The sequence below is a fragment of the Eschscholzia californica genome, unplaced genomic scaffold (assembly GCF_041429995.1).
Source record: "Eschscholzia californica isolate CP2 unplaced genomic scaffold, dmEscCali1.0.p SCAF_6, whole genome shotgun sequence".
Classification (NCBI taxonomy): domain Eukaryota; kingdom Viridiplantae; phylum Streptophyta; class Magnoliopsida; order Ranunculales; family Papaveraceae; genus Eschscholzia; species Eschscholzia californica.
The window spans coordinates 238,479-256,090 of NW_028238483.1; the positions used below are offsets into that span (position 1 = coordinate 238,479).

Here is a 17,612-nt window from a genome sequence, read left to right on the forward strand (position 1 = left end):
ATCGCAGCAACCAACTGTGTTGACCAAAAACTACACCTGGGCCCTCGACGATAAAATGTCCATTGAGACGTCAAGCCCAACTCGGCTCGCTTGTCCTTGTTTGGGCCCAACCCAGAAGTCTCTTAATGGGTCCTCGTCAACTAGACCCTAAAACTCGTGTCAAGGCCCAATCACGTGTAAAGAATTTCCACATGCACAAAACTCCACACGCCCGAATCTCCACACGTCTGGCGCTCGACACGTCTATATCTCCACGCACCACGTGTATGAGATTATTTAATGAAGAGATCCTCTACGTGTCAAATATATCCATAATGACAAAGATCTCAGACTTGGTCAACGTAACTCCAGCAACGAATATTCCTCTATTGATGAAAGGCATAACATGGTAACGTCTCACATAAATAATGAGACCATGTACATGCACACTGAGAGTCATTACCAGAGAACATGCACAACCGTTGTGCATGTACAACTTGTGCACACGTCACCACATCCCAGGTATCTTGCCATGCATTTACTCTGTAACAGTCAAGCCTTTACTCCCCAACGGATCACTCCTCAAGCCTATATAAAGAGGAGCACTTTCATTTCTCTGATCATCGGAAGACAGAGCAAAGCAACTCATACTACTTCTTCTTCTCCACTCGCTCTCTGTTCTTCGACTGTCCTTGAGACATTTTGCATACAAGTTCACCTGGTTCTTGTCGTCGACACTACTAGACGCCTCAAGGGTGTTAAAGCTTATTCCGGCTCGACGCTTCCTACTCGACGTTTCCAGACGTCTTCGAGGAGATCACAACCTTCTTCTTGCTCGACGCTACTGGTAACATCTACTCTCATACTTCTGATCATTTCACTCCCGTAGATTCGAACTCCGGTCATTCTACGAGCCTAGCCACTCTCCGATTATACATCAACGGTTATACCCTCGGCTTTTCATTTATTATCCATTGTAATACTTTGCTGACTTGACCGTTGGAGGGCCCTTGGCAGGCACCATCCCGGTGTCCCCCTAGTCTTCACGGGTTTGTTCGTGTTTGTTCACTTTCTTTTGCAGGTTTCTTCTAGACGTTGTTGGTGCCCATCAATCGACGTTTGGAATTCCAGAAGACGTTCACGCTTCCGACCTTCTGACTTCCGACCCGTAGACTTCTCATCGTCTACAGTTTGGCGCCCACCGTGGGGCCTCAACAACTAACAACGAAGACAATTAGCCAAATGGAAGAGAACATGACATCTGCTCCTCTTGACGTTTCTGCTCAAATTGCTGCACTTACCGCTCAAGTACGAGAGAACTCTGAACGCTTCAAAGCGTTGGAAGAAGATAACCTGTTGGTTAGAGCAGAGAACCAATTACTCCAGGAAAAAATTACTGAACTTTCTATGACGACTCCAGGAGGTTCCAGAATTCATACCTCGAGAAATGCGAGACCAGTTCCAACAAGTACAGGAGAAGCAGGCCCCTCGAGTTAAGAAATTCCTGTAACAGTTGGAGGATCAACTCCAATCCCTACCCTACTTCTGTCACACCATTACGTGTCTCCCAGCACACGCATCAAACTTTTCCAACTACTACACCCTTTTACTCTTCTCTCCCATATACTTTACCTACTATGTATCCTATGATAAATGGATCAACTCAAGTTAATGTATCTTCTGATTCGCTTCCGTTTACGTTTACAGGTACTCCTCTAGAACAGGCAATGACAAAGAAATTTGCAGAGATGAAAGCATTGATTACACGTATTCCAGGAATGCCCACTCCCTTCAAAAAGAGTCTTCCTCACAGCTACGCTGACTCGCCCTTTGTCGATGCTATCGCGTTGGTGGAGATGCCAAAGAAGTTTTCTTTCCCGAACATGAAGATGTATGATGGTACATCTGACCCAGATGACCACATTGCCTCTTACAAGCAGAGGATGTTCACAGCAGCTATTCCAAGAGACCTGCGTGAAGCCTGCATGTGCAAAAGTTTTGGGTCTAGTCTCATCGGACCAGCATTGCAGTGGTACACAAACCTCCCAAATAACTCGATTGCATCATTTGGCCAGTTGACGGACACCTTTGTCGAACAATTCGCCAGCAGCAAAAAGTTGGAAAAACTTTCTGGTGACTTGTACCGAGTCCACCAAAGAAGAGGAGAACCACTACGTGACTACGTGGGAAGATTTAACAGGGAGAAAGTATCTATCCCTTATTGTAACCAGGAAACTGTCGTAGACGCCTTCAGAAAAGGTCTTCTACCAGATGGAGAGCTTTACAAAGAACTCACAAAGTTCAACTGCACTACAATGGAAGACGTATTAGCAAGGGCGTGGGTAGAAATTCGTTTGGAAGAAGACGAAGCCCACCGAAACAGGTCATACTCGTATGAAGGAAGAAGCAGTGATCGACGCTCTAGACAGTCCGACAGAAGGACTGATCGTCGACATGCAGAACCATATCCAACATCCAGAGGACCCTTGTCCCGGGAGAACAGAAAACCATTCAACACCCTCTCTGGGCGTCCAAGTGATAAAAATCAAACGCCTGCTCGCTCCAAAATTCCAGAATACAATCTCAACATTGAACCTGTCGAAGTAATCGCTGGGCAATGTAGTAAGATGGCCCGCCAAGACAAAAACTCCTAGTGATAAGAGAGACAATACCAAGTGGTGTGAATTCCACGCTGACCACGGGCACATGACCGCTGATTGCATAGCCCTTCGACTAGAAGTAGCTGAACTCTTGACGAGAGGTCACCTCACTGACCTATTGACAGATAAAGGGAAAAACACTATAGCCCAAAGAGATGTTCATCCAAAGGAACCAGAGGAACCAACTCCAACAAAAACATGTTTGGTTATCACAGGAGGATCAGACGTAAGCGGAGTCAGTCATTCAGCCGCCAAAAGAAGTGCTCGTATCGCTGGCAACCCAGCTGCTCACTCACCTAAAACCTCTTCATGTGCCTTCACTGATCAAGTTCTTTGCTTCCCTGACAATGAAGCATCAGGGCTCGTCAACCCTCATCATGACTCTCTCGTTATCTCACTCACTATCTCGAACGTCTTTGTTAAAAGAATACTTGTTGATAATGGTTCATCTACTAACGTGTTGTTTTTACATGCATTACAAGGAATGGGACTGGAAGAAACAAGTATATGTCGCCGACCCACCATTCTCATCGGTTTCAGTGGCGAGCAAAAGTACACGCTCGGCGAAATTTCTTTACCTGTTTTTGCAGGTGGAATCAACATGAGTACAACCTTCGTAGTATTCGACAGTCCCTCTGGCTACAACATCATACTTGAACGTCCTTGGATCCACAACATGAGGGCGGTCCCATCGACCTTCCACCAAGTTATAAGGTTCCCTACTCCGTGGGGGGTACGTGAAGTCAAAGGCGAACAGAGCACGTCTCGAAACTGCTACAAAAACACCTTGAAGACGCCCAAAGCTTCCTTATAACAATTACAGACAGAACAACTACTCCATAGTGACCCAGACAAGCCAACTATGGAGGAGTTGGATGAAGTACAGATTCACCCAGAGCTAATAGATCATAAAATACAGATCGGTTCAAGACTGAATCCTACGCTCAGAGAAAAGCTAGTAGAATTCCTCACACTTCACCATGACTGCTTCGCATGGTCACACGCTGACATGACAGGTATTGATCCGCAAGTTATCGTTCATAAATTACAAGTTGATCCGAGCTTCCCTCCGGTCAAGCAAAAGAGGAGAAAGTTTGCTCCAGAAAGAAACAAAGTAATCAACGAACAAATTCAAAAGTTGATCGACATCGGCTCAGTTCGTGAGGTCCACTACCCCGACTGGCTTGCTAATGTAGTAGTGGTAAAAAAGAAGAATGGCAAGTGGAGAGTGTGTATCGATTTTACCGACCTCAACAAGGCGTGTCCAAAAGACTCCTTTCCATTACCACATATTGACATGCTAGTCGACGATACATCTGGACACGAACTCCTCAGTTTCATGGATGCCTTCTTCGGGTATAATCAGATCTTGATGCATCCTGATGATCAAGAGAAAACTGCCTTTGTGACAGAAAGAGGCATCTTTTGCTACAAAGTAATGCCCTTCGGCTTAAAGAACGCAGGAGCCACTTACTAGAGGCTCGTCAACCGAATGTTCGCTGAAATGATAGGGGATACGATTAGAAGTGTATATAGACGACATGTTGGTTAAACCATTGGAAGCGGAACAACATCTCGATCACCTTCGCCAAGCCTTCGACGTCCTCAAAAGGTATAACATGAAACTAAACCCTGCTAAATGTTCATTTGGTGTTTCCTCAGGAAAATTCTTAGGTTACATGGTGACACAAAGAGGAATCGAAGCCAACCCAGAACAGATACAAGCAGTCATGAACATTCCATCTCCCACTTGCATAAAAGACGTGCAGAAGTTAGCAGGGAGAGTCGCCGCACTCAGTCGGTTCATATCGAAATCTTCTGAAAAGTGCTACCTTTTCTTCGCCACCCTACGCAAGTCAAAAAACTTTGAGTGGACGCCAGCATGCGAAGATGCACTTCAGCAACTCAAAGCGTACCTGACCTCACCAACTCTACTCTCAAAACCCAAAGAAGGTGAGAAACCTTACATTTATTTGGCAGTTGCGGAGACAGCAGTAAGCGTTGTGCTGGTACGAGAAGAAGATAAAAAACAACTTCCAGTCTACTACGTGAGCAAATCACTTCTAGACGCAGAGACCCGATACAGCCGGTTAGAAAAGCTTGCCCTTGCACTGGTTACTGCTGCTCGTAAACTCAGACCTTATTTCCAGTGTCACTCAATAGTTGTCGTTACGACATTTCCTCTAAAGAATGTTCTCCACAAACCTGAACTTTCTGGACGTCTCACCAAGTGGGCAGTGGAGCTGAGTGAGTATGACATTTCATACCAACCAAGGACCGCCATCAAATCACAGGTATTAGCTGATTTATTTGTTGATTTTTCACCTAACATACTAATACAGGCAGAGAAAGAGTTGTTGTGCTTAACCGACAAAAGCGAACAAAAGTGGAACCTATCAGTAGATGGTTCAAGCAACATGAACGGTGTAGGGTTGGGGATAGCTCTGACTTCTCTCGAAGGAGATCTAATACAACGAGCTATCCGTTGTGCATTCAAAGCAACAAACAATTAAGCTGAATACGAGGCACTTATAGCTGGGCTTACACTTGCAAAAGAAATGGGAATCCAGAGATTAGACGTTAAGTCAGACTCCCAATTCATTGTCAACCAGTTACAGAGAACTTATCAAACACGTGACGCCAAGATGACTGCATACATTGCTCACGTAAAAGAGTTACAAACGTCCTTCAAAGAAATGAACATAACACAGATACCTCGTCTAGAGAATGGACACGCTGATGCGCTCGCTAACCTCGGTTCTTCAATTCAAACAAAGGTAACTCAAAATATTCCTCTAGTTTTGCTCGAGCGACCAACAGTGTGGAAAAATCCTACTTTAAAGGTAGCCGCTACGGATCAAATCGATAGCTGGATGGATCCCTTGATTCGATACTTGGAAAATGACGAATTACCAGAAAACAAAGGAGTAGCGAGAAAGATTCGTGCTAAAGCTGCCCGATACTCCATCCTAGATGGACAACTACTCAAGAGGTCATACTCAGGACCTTATCTCAAGTGTATCACCCCACAAGAAGCCAGGTACGTCCTCACTGAATTACATGCAGGAGAATGTGGGAATCATTCCGGAGGACGCAGTCTAACAACTAGAGTCCTCACTGCCGGGTACTATTGGCCAACTATGAGATCAAATTGCATTGACTTCGTAAAGAAGTGTGATAGTTGTCAGCGCTTCGCACCCACATCTCATCTCCCCCCAGAACGTCTCAACTCAATACTATCTCCTTGGCCATTCATGAAATGGGGGATGAACATAGTAGGAAAACTTCCTACAGCACCTGGACAACGGGTGTACATGTTAGCTGTGACGGACTACTTCACCAAATGGATTGAAGCAGAAGCATTCCACCAAGTTCGAGATAGAGAGGTAAAAAGTTTTATTTAGAAAAATGTCATTTGCAGGTTTGGCGTTCCAAAAGAAATTGTGACCGACAGCGGTTCGCAATTCATTAGTTTCGACTTTCAAGATTTTTGCAAAGAATGGGGGATCAAACTAAACTTCTCAACTCCGAGATACCCCCAAGCGAACGGACAAGCCGAATCTTCAAACAAAACAATCATGAATACAATAAAGAAAAGACTGAAGAAGGCCAAAGGGGCCTGGGCAGATGAACTACCTAGAGTCCTATGGGCATACATAACAACTATGCGAACTCCAACAGGAGAAACCCCTTTCTCTCTCGCTTACGGCTCAGAAGCCGTCATACCAGCAGAAGCAGGTCTTCCGTCTACTCGTTACCAATGGACGGAAGAAGAAAACAATTGGCAACAACTTAACCACAATCTTGACATGCTCGATGAAATTCGTGATATGGCAGCCATTAGAAATGCTGCTTACCAGCAGAAAGTGGCACGTCATTACAACAGAAACATTCGAGCTCGAACGTTTAAGGTAGGAGATTGGGTACTTCGAAAAGTGTTCCAGAACACCAGAGAAAGCGGTGCTGGAAAACTTGCACCCACTTGGGAAGGCCCGTATCAGATCACTAAAGTGGTAGGACAAGGCGCGTATAAAATTCAAGCACAAAATGGACATGACATAAACAACAGTTGGAATGCATCTCAAATTGTATCATTTCTAAACTCTATTGTTACTTCTTTATTTTCTCTCCTGCTTGTACATGTACTGACTTAGGCATCGGAGAGTCGGTGATATTTCCACCGACTATAGCCCCTCAACGGAAATTGTGCAGGTAGAAACATCTTCACACCAGTACACGTTTCACGCTCACAAGAACATGTCGAGAGGAAATGAGAAGTAGTTTCCACACTCTAAACTCAAATATTTCATCTTTTGCTTCTCTTTTAGTACTTGACTAACTTGAGCGTCGGAGGGTCAATGGCTATGCCATTGACCACTTGTTTCTTCCCCCACAGGAAATCAAGGACACCTCTTGCCGAAGGATAACACAGCCTAAGTCCAGCACAAAGTCCAGTACTACACTTAGGCTGGGGGGAACACACTCATGATGTATTTTCACAGGACAAACAGATGTGGGAAAAAGCAAGCATGAACAAAGAAACAACGAAATGCACGTAAAGACATATGAAGAAGCAACAGATGAAGAAGCAATAAAAACGCATGAAAAGATAACATAAACCAGGTGTGAATGTACAACAAACTCAACTACAAGACAATCCGTTTGTCTGTCTACATTCGCAAGCATCGACAAAGTGGCAACCCGATTGCTCATTTTCTTTACATATATTTAGCAACCCGATTGCTCATCTGTTTTACATGTACTCGGCAACCCGATTGCCTCTCTTCTTGTAAAAAGGCTTACAGGCGACAACCTGATTTTCTTATACTCGTACTACTTGTCTCAATAAAGGATTTCTCGAGGTATTATTTCATTTATGTGTGGATTCCAAAGCTTAAGTTTCTTACTTCTACTCGTCTTTATACGTACACAAGTTCAATATAGTCTACAAAACATAAGTCAGCACGACTTATAAAAGGCAACCCGATTGCTCATACAAAGAACACATTCACAACTTGTGAACACAATATAAGCGTAAACGAAATACTTCATTCAGAATATAGCAAGTGAGAATCAACGTCTCACCAAGTTCAAGTCAAAATACTTAAAGTCAAGAATGGGGCAAAAACTCACCCATTCACGAAATCCATCAAACTAGTACAAAAATAAACGAGCAAAGAAAGAAATAGAGTCCACGACTCAAAAGACATCTCTAGTCAGAGCAAGAATCTAGGTGGTAATCAACATCCTTCAGGGCCTCATAACGCGCAATCTCCCCATCCAAGTCCGACTCCGTGTGCTCCTTCGCGACATACTCCTTCATCACCTCCCCTCGAGCTACTGCCACGGTATTGTAACTCATCTCTTTAAGCACTCCCGCACACTTCTTATGCGAGATTTTCAGCTTGGAGTACTTGGCCTCTAACTCCTCATAGCGCCCTTGCATGGCTCTCTCCGACTTTGCGTGGCGACTACTCTCCACTTCGATCTGCGCGTTCAAAGAATTAATATGTTCCTGGGCGTAGTTCGCACTCATCATCGCCTACAACAAAGAATATGGATGTTAACACATACAAGTCGGGAAGCCGATGACGTAGTAGACGTCTGCTCCAACACTTTTTGAACTACAAACCTGGTAACCACTAAGCGCCGTTTCTGCTCCAACGCCTTCTGAACACCTATCTTCTTAAGATAGGCTTTATCATTCTCAGACGTTAAGGAGCTGGAAACACGTCGAAGGGAGGATGGATCTTCGAACACCGACATCGAGGAAGAAAAATCCACGTGCATCGCTCCACAGTCTGCCTCATGCGTATTAACTCTCGAGGAAGAGGGCCCAACACCAGAATTAGGGGGATGAACGAGCACACGCTCGGGAGACGTTTCGACCCTCGGCTTCTTCGTTGGAATTTTCTTCTTGGAGGCCACCTCCTTAGCTGATGGTACCTTCAAACTCTTTCTTGGAGCCATATTTCCACCTGTAAAAAACAAAGGAAACAGCTGAAGAAAATATCTATGCGCGCGAAGGAAACAGGTAAAAGTCAAACGGCTAGAGAAAGCTGATGCGCGCAAAAAGCAGAACACGTACCCTGTGCGCGTCTAGGAGCTACAGACTCAGTCTCTCCGAAAACCAACCTTCTCCAACTCCTCCTCAATACGGACTCCTCCCATAAATTCTGGAACTTAACTATCTGATCTTCACGAGAAAGTCCGTGCAAGTTCCCGTCTGCCAACTCTACATTACACAGAGCAAATGTCAGAGTAAAACATGTGGAACAAAACATGTGAAACAAAATATGTGAAACAAAACATGTGAAAACCAAACACACGAAAACCAAGCACGTGAAAGCGAAATCGACAATATGGACAACACTCACGAGCATCTCTCCATCTGAACGAGACATTCCCGTACTCACGCGGAGCAAACACGCCGTCCCTCTTAACAAAGAAGAGCCGACGCTGCCAATTCTTTTCAGAATGTGGCAAACCGACTATAACTTTTTGCATCCTTGGACGGACTTTGAGTTGGTACTGCCTTGATCCATGATCATTTGCTTTCATGAAATAATGGGCGGTTACATCTTGCGCGGTTAAAGGCTCGTTCAGATTCTCCCCAAGCTTCTCCAAAGCCATCAACAACCTCCACGCGTTCGGCATGAGTTGAGTAGGGGCTATCCCAAACCTGACCAACACATCCCTCACCAGACAAGAAATGGGGAATCGTATGCCCGCTTCCAGAAAGTTCTCATAAAGGGCATAATATCCAGGCCGACGCGACTCGACTACAGTTTCACCGGGTTCAGGCGCTCTCATCTTTAGAGTTGCTGGAATTTGATACCTCATCCTGAGGTTTTCTACGCACTCCTCAGTCAGCACCGAGAGTTGTTGTTCCGCATCGATCTCGTCATCAGAAGACGAGTCAACATGAGGCTCTTCACCTAAATGCGGAGAAAGCTCAGCGCTACTTTGTTCACGGTTGTATGGGAAAGTCCTGGCCATCCTACGTATCAAAGGGAAAACACACTCAGGAATGCCTCACACGAGTACAAGACAGACTAACTGAAAATCGCGTGCAAAATGAAGGCATGTACAAAATAAAGACACTTACAAATCAAGAACGCGTATAGACGAGGCATGTTAAATTGAGGTATTTTCCGTACTACTTACAGGATTGAGCAATTTTTTCTCTTGTGCACAGATACACGTCAGAGATTATACACGCATCCTCCTCATGAGTACGTGTACACACCTCCACCTCACAAGTTTACGTGTACAACTACGCGTACTACAAGTTTTACATGTACACCCACACGTGCTACTAATTTACGTGTACTCCTACATGCTTCACCTGTTCACTCGTGCGCCTATACAAATTACAAGTTTACTTGTACTACAACTACTACCAGTTTGCATGCTCATTTACAACTACTCTTAGTTTACACAACGGCTACAGGTTCTCGTGTATCCCTATAACTACTACGAGTGGGTGCATACGTCTACTACAAGTTCACATGCATACGGGAAGTTTCATACAAGCACTAATATGGAAGAACATGCTGATCGGTAAGACAAACGTAAAATAGAAAATTCCATACGACGAAAACAGATCAAAGGATCGAAATTTCAAAAAATGGAAAAATGACTTACTTGTTGAGAATTGGAGAAAACCGCTTCTAGAAATCCAGAGCTCTAAAAAATTTCACAACAATGAACTTCAAAGGCCTAAGGATCCCTTTTATAGGGCTCCCAACCCCTGATCAAAGGGCCACGTCGACTCACAGGTCACATCGCCACATGGAAAGGTCTTGATGATCCATGACATAAACGCCACCTGGGCGTCCACATGGCACAACTCTGCCAAGTCACCAAATTCGGTCACCCCGAAAAAGAACTCCCGGCGTCGTAGCTCGACAACAGAGGACTCTCCACGCTGCCCAGGCAGCGTGAAAGTGGTCTCCATGCTGCCCCGGCAGCGTGGGAATCCTCCACGCTGCCCAGGCAGCGTGCGAATAACCTGAAAATGAAGAAAATAAACGCAGCAGTGTGTCAATCTGTCCCGAATGCACGCTGTTCACTCTAACAGCCATAACTCCCTCATCCGGACACGAAACGATATGTACCATACCAATTCGGAAAGCTTACATCTCAAGCAATAACTTATCTCTTCTGTAAAACTTCATCCGGATACTCAAATAATACAGAAACGCATCGCAACAGACTGCACTACACAGTCACCAGATTTACCTCAAATGGAATTTCAATATCGATTAAGCCCTCTTACTTTCTACCATGCATTCTCTAGCCTTATTCATACCATTACAATAAAATGAAAAACATAAAAAAGAACCCCAATTATACAGCCATAAACCCTAGAATTGAATTTATCTCAAAGAATTGTCAATCTCACCTTGAATTCTTTGATGCTCGAAGGATTACACTTATTTTGTTTAGTTCTCTTCCTATATTGATTAGTCCCTACATATGCAAGTATGAAAAAATCCATTAAAACTAATTCACACTCAAATCACCATGGATATCTGGAGAGAGAACCAAAATTCTTACCAATTTCTCGGAAAAACCTAGTTTGATCACTTCTTGAAGTTGGAATTTGACAAAACAAGTAAATCCCCTTTGAAATCATCCCAACTCCTCTCTTGATCGAATTTTGCTTCCTCCAAACCCTAGCCTTGCTGAAAAGTCGACCGAGAAAGAAGTTCTGATTTTTCTTTCTTTTAGGAAGTTTCACGAAATTAGAGTTTAGTCCCTAGTTTTGTCTTGATTGCAAAATACCCCATGTTTCTAACCTGATTTCACATTTAATCCATGTGTTTAACTTGGTCTGACTTCACAATGGTCCCTTATCTAACTTAAAATCTTGGGATGTTACATGATACGAGCCCCTAACCGCTATAAAAGGGCAAGCGCTAGCAAATTTCGTAACGGAGTGCTCGATCGCAGCAACCAGCTGTGTTGACCAAAAACTACACCTGGGCCCTCGACGATAAAATGTCCATTGAGACGTCAAGCCCAACTCGGCTCGCTTGTCCTTGTTTGGGCCCAGCCCAGAAGTCTCTTAATAGGCCCTCGTCAACTAGACCCTAAAACTCGTGTCAAGGCCCAATCACGTGTAAAGAATTTCCACATGCACAAAACTCCACACGCCCGAATCTCCACACGTCTGGCGCTCGACACGTCTATATCTCCACGCACCACGTGTAAGAGATTATTTAATGAAGAGATCCTCTACATGTCAAATATATCCATAATGACAAAGATCTCAGACTTGGTCAACGTAACTCCAGCAACGAATATTCCCCCATTGATGAAAGGCATAACATGGTAACGTCTCACATAAATAATGAGACCATGTACATGCACACTGAGAGTCATTACCAGAGAACATGCACAACCGTTGTGCATGTACAACTCGTGCACACGTCACCACATCCCAGGTATCTTGCCATGCATTTACTCTGTAACGGTCAAGCCTTTACTCCCCAACGGATCACTCCTCAAGCGTATATAAAGAGGAGCACTTTCATTTCTCAGATCATCGGAAGACAGAGCAAAGCAACTCATACTACTTCTTCTTCTCCACTCGCTCTCTGTTCTTCGACTGTCCTTGAGACATTTTGCATACAAGTTCACCTGGTTCTGGTCGTCGACACTACTAGACGCCTCAAGGGTGTTAAAGCTTATTCCGGCTCGACGCTTCCTGCTCGACGCTTCCAGACGTCTTCGAGGAGATCACAACCTTCTTCTTGCTCGACGCTACTGGTAACATCTACTCTCATACTTCTGATCATTTCACTCCCGTAGATTCGAACTCCGGTGACAATACGAACAATTTTTCGGATAGGACAATGCGAATAATTTTTCGGATAGGACAATTGATGAAGAAGATCATCAAATCCGATTGATTTAGGGATCGTAGAGTTTAAGCTAGAAACCAACTACGATCGTCGAATTACGAAGTAATTCGCGGCTAAGTTCAATCGGATCCTACAACGGGTTACACACAAGAGTGTCAAATTGATCTAGGATATTACTAGCGGGAGTGAGATATAACAATGGGAATGTCCCATAAACATATCTTATAGGCCTAAAAAGGAATTAGGCAAAGATAGTACAAAAAGGTCAAAAACATGGTTTTTGGGACTTAGCCGATTCGGGCACTTCTAGGGCTTGTATTGGGCTGAAATTTTGAGGGGAGATTTCTGATATATACAGTAGTATGTATACAAAATTTTGTAGTGTTTGGAAACCTCCTCCTTAGGGAACTGAGAAAATATCAATTGTTGCTATTTTCGACTATTTCCCTAAATCTTATTCTAAAGGGTGTTTTACGAAACATTTGAGGAGGTGTATGCTCATTAGGGTTCAATATAAACACTTTTAGGGCAGATAATAAGGTGTGGAATTTCTCTCTAAGCTTTCTTACTCTACCACATCCAGTGGAGAGGAGAAAGTGAGCTAATTCCTATAACTATCTATCTAGTCAAAGAAGAAGGTGTTCTTCTTTCCAACCACAATTGGTGTTCTTGCTAACGACAAGGTGGGAGATCCAGTTGATTTCTCGTGTCCCAAGTAGAGGAGCTACACTTGAAGCTCTTGGTCTTCTCAAAAGCAATTGGAAAGGTTCGAGGGAAAACTAGCGAATAAGGTATTCATCTTTCTAGTTTTACTTAGTATTATTATGGGCTTATGCATGTGATAATGGGAAAGGTTCGAGGGAATACTAATGTAGACATTAGATGTCTTTTTTCGCTATTGACATTAGTATAAGGGTGTAAAACCCAACAGTGGCGTCAGAGCCTCTTGCAATAATTAGCCTATCTGATCTAAGGTTTGGACCAATTCCATGCTTTTCTAGATAGATTATTGTGTTTAAAAGTGTTTTGAACACAAAATTTTGATTAATTTTGAATAGGATTCAAGTATTTGTCAAAAGATTTCAAAATTTGTTCTTGAAAAGAGTTTCAAAACCTAAAATTTTGATCCAAATTGGTTTGATTAAAACAGTTGTTGTAAGTTTTTGAAAACTTTTGAAAAACAAAATTTGAAAATTTAGAAGTATTCTAAAAGGAATTTGAAATATTTTAGAAGTGTTTCAAATTTTGGAAAAAGCAACTTAGAGTTGCAAAAGAAAAAAAAGGGAAACTATTGAGTTTTTAGTAACTCAATAGGTCCGGCCAGGAAGCTTCCTAGCCGGACAAGTAGCCTGGAAGACGCGTCCCAAACTGCTGGTGGACGCATCTTCCAGACGCGTCCAGCTACTCTAGGTCGCGTCTTCCAGACACGAGCAGTAGCTTAACAAGGACGCGTCCATGAGACGCGACCAGACGCGTCCAGTAGCTACCACCAGACGCGTCTGGGGTCCTGGGTGTCTCGGACTAGGTCCGAGACACCTAGTGCTGGTCCGGTCCAGCACCAGATGCGTCTAGGACGCGTTTGGTACATGGACTAGCGTCTTGGCTCCGGTCAGGACGAGATCAGGCCTATTGGCCTCGGCCTGGACATGCCAACCCTATGGGCCGTGCCATGTCCGGACCTTGTCCGAGCCTTTTTAGTGGGCTTGGGTCGGGACTTGTCCCAGACTTTTTCAAGGCTTTTCGGACCACGAAAAGGGACCATCATTCGAGTGGAAGTTTTATCCAAATTTTCTCCTGATTCCAATCCAAATAATTCCGAAATTAACCCGGGCCATTCAAAGCCCAAAGGGAATTTCTCTTTAAAATCGGATTTTAAAATCAAACCAAAACACACCATTAGTCTAATCCTTTGATATAGACTTAAGGTTCGTACATGACATATGGATGTCGACAAGAGAATCTCCCGGATATACATGCATATATAATTGTTAGCCTTGAAATATATTATATGATTGCATGTGTTGTGAATGCGGAAACTAGTATGGCCATAGAATGTATTTCTTATGATTGCATGTTGCATAATTTGTAATAATTTTAATTTCAAAGTTTACACGATCTGCGAATCGTTTAAGTCTTGTAATTAGAGTTTAGGGTATATGAGTCCATTCAAGAAGCTCAAGGAGGAATCCAAAGGCGAGTGGGAGAAATCAATGGAGGTTCAAAGACGGAGAACCAAAAGGCGAAACAAGAAGGAAACCAAGGAGATTAGATCTTCTAGGTTAGGGGCCATACTAGGATCCATATGTGCTTGATTTACTTTCTCGCGCGCATTTACTTACTGTTTACGCTTTATGACGTGGATGTTAGTTAGGCTAATTAGTTCACTAAAACGAACGTCGGACCAGCGTAAAAGTCCCTAAAAGTAATTTTGAGTATAGTGCTCCAAATTAAGACACTCCTTGCGCCTTTGTTCGAGGAAGGTGGGTCGGCCTTCGCAGAGTACCTCCTCTACCTTTGGACATTGCGGGTAGGCCTATAGAAGAGGCCTACATGTCTAAATGGTTCTACTCAACGAGATCAGCAAGAGAGTCTTGGATACTCGAGGCAAAAGGATGGATTTTACACTAAACATGTAATCCATCAACCGAGAATCAAATGGTATGATCAGTGAAAGTGTTCACTCACCTAAATCAATGGGAATTAAGGGCAAGACCCTAGTCTGCTTAATCCTTGAGAGATGGGATCTCGGAATCGCATTATTCATCTAGGGGCACGTTTTATCTTGAATAATGTGGCAAAAACTTTAGGACTTTTTGCAAAAATTATCGAATGTAATACTTAGCAAAATCCTTTTTTTGTTTCATATAATTTTACTATGGCGAAAATCAATCTTTTCAACCTATGTTCAATCCTCGGTGAGGATAAATTGAACATGGGTAACTTCCTTGATTGGGAAAAGAGATTGTGAAGTGTTCTCAAGTTTACAAACAAAGAAAGCGTACTAGATACCCGTATTCCAAGGATAACTGCGAACTCAAAGGTTGAGGAACAAAAGTAGGCCAAAAGTATCCGGATGAAATCGGTTTCAGTAACTTGCCTTATGTTGGCCACCATGGAACCTAATCTTCAAAAGAGATTCGGGAAAATGGATGCGCACACAATCATTCGTCGATTAAGGGACATGTCTCGAAACAAATCACGGTTGAGGAAGTACGGGACTTCCAAGGCAATCCGGAATGGCATTGGAATGTCTGAATCAAAGAAAGAACTTCAACTGATTCAGAAGAACAAAGGGAAGAAGGAAAGAACTCACGGTTCCGACCAAGGTATCTATGTTATCGAAGTTAACTTAGCAAATACATTTGATTCTCAATCCTGGGTATTTGATACCGGATGTACATGGTGCTCATATCATTTCTAATGTGCAGGGTATTTATCTGCGAGGGAGCTTGTCCTACAAGTAGCAAATAGAGCAACGGTTGCTGCGAAAGCTGTAGGAACATTCAGTCTACCTTTAAAAACTGGTCTAGGTTTAGAATTTCATAATTGCTATTATATACCCTCTATTTCTAGAAACGTTATCTCTGTCTCAGAGTTAGACAAAGGGAGATATCACCTATTAATAAAAAACCAACGTTGTTCTTTATATAAAGGTGAAATGTTTTATACCAGTGCTAAGTTATACAACGGTTTCTATATTACGAATATTGAGAACGAAGTCTTTAACATAGAAACCAAAAGGCTGCGGTCAGATGATTCGAATCCAAGTTACCTTTGGCATTGTCGTTTGGGTCATATTAACATGACACGCATGAAGAAGCTCCATAAGCATGGACTTCTAGGATCGTATGATTTAGAATCGTATGACACGTGCGAATCATGTTTAATGGGTAAAATGACGAGGTCTTCTTTTAAAGGAAAAGGAGACCGAGCCAAAGAACCTTTGGAACTCATACATACGGATGTATGCGGACCAATGAGTACTCCGGCGAGAGGTAACTATGGCTACTTCATCACGTTCACGGATGACTTCACTCGTTATGGTTACATATACTTGATGAGGCATAAGTCCGAATCGTTTGACATGTTCAAACAATTTTAGAACGAAGTAGAGAACTAACTTAACAAGAAAATAAAAGCCATTCGATCGCTCGAGGTGGTGAATATTTGAGTCAAGAATTTGACGATCATCTTAGGAGTTGTGATATAGTATCTCAACTCACTCCGCCAGGAACGCCTCAGATGAATGGTGTTTCCGAAAGGAGAAATCGCACCTTGTTAGACATGGTTCGATCTATGATGAGTTTAGCAAATCTTCCAAACACGTTCTGGGGGTATGCTCTAGAAACAGCTGCTTTCACACTTAACCGAGCTCCGTCAAAAGCTGTAGAAAAGACGCCATATGAATTATGGTTTGGAAAGGTTCTAAAGTTGTCTTTTCTCAAAGTCTGGGGGATGCGAAGTTTATGTAAAACGTTTACAAGGAGATAAACTCGCACCCAAATTAGACAACTGTCTCTTTGTGGGCTATCCAAAAGAGACAAGGGGTTACTACTTCTACCACGAATCTGAGAACAAAGTGTTTGTTGCTCGAGATGGTGTCTTCCTTGAAAAGGAATTCCTTTCCAAGCAGACAAGTGGGAGAAATGTAGATATCGATGAAATTCGATATCAAGAGGTTTAGCGGCTCCTATCTATCCAAAAAGTATGGAAGAGGATAATGAGGTTGAGATAGAGAAACTCGTGGAACCTCCTGCGCAAGTCGAATTAAATTCGCAGGAGACATCTCAAATAGTTGAGAAAACTCCAAAAGTTGCTCAGGACCCTCGTAGATCTCAAAGGCTCCAGGAATTATCTCAGAAAACAGATGTCCTACTGTTAGAAGATAATGAGCCGAGTACCTACAACCAATCTATGACGAGCCCCGACTCCGAAAAATGGCTAAAGGCCATAAGATCAGAAATGGATTCCATGTCAGAAAATCAAGTATGGGACTTGATCGATTTGCCCGATGGAGCAAAACCAATCGGTTACAAATGGGTTTTCAAAGTGAAAACTGACAGGGATGGAAACGTTAGCGTTTTTAAAGCTAGACTCGTGG

The 17,612-nt window shown here is 43.2% G+C and overlaps 3 protein-coding genes across 3 annotated transcripts; 2 read left to right on the top strand and 1 right to left on the bottom strand.

Annotated features, from left to right (window-relative positions):
- Positions 1-1,221: 1,221 nt before the first annotated feature.
- LOC147530668 (uncharacterized) lies at positions 1,222-4,116 on the top strand. Its single transcript, XM_086646944.1, has 4 exons — positions 1,222-1,447; positions 1,687-1,746; positions 3,230-3,372; positions 3,463-4,116. Exons 1-4 carry the CDS (start codon positions 1,222-1,224, stop codon positions 4,114-4,116), a joined length of 1,083 nt encoding a protein of 360 aa, XP_086503070.1.
- A 2,101-nt stretch (positions 4,117-6,217) lies between these two features.
- LOC147530669 (uncharacterized) lies at positions 6,218-6,920 on the top strand. The gene is made up of 2 exons (XM_086646945.1): positions 6,218-6,727; positions 6,852-6,920. The coding sequence occupies exons 1-2, from the start codon at positions 6,218-6,220 to the stop codon at positions 6,918-6,920; spliced, it is 579 nt and encodes a 192-aa protein (XP_086503071.1).
- A 748-nt stretch (positions 6,921-7,668) lies between these two features.
- Positions 7,669-9,638, bottom strand: LOC147530670 (uncharacterized). Its single transcript, XM_086646946.1, has 4 exons — positions 9,017-9,638; positions 8,728-8,874; positions 8,272-8,617; positions 7,669-8,181 (listed from the first exon to the last, which is right to left on the bottom strand). Exons 1-4 carry the CDS (start codon positions 9,636-9,638, stop codon positions 8,175-8,177), a joined length of 1,122 nt encoding a protein of 373 aa, XP_086503072.1. The 3' UTR covers positions 7,669-8,174.
- Positions 9,639-17,612: the final 7,974 nt, after the last annotated feature.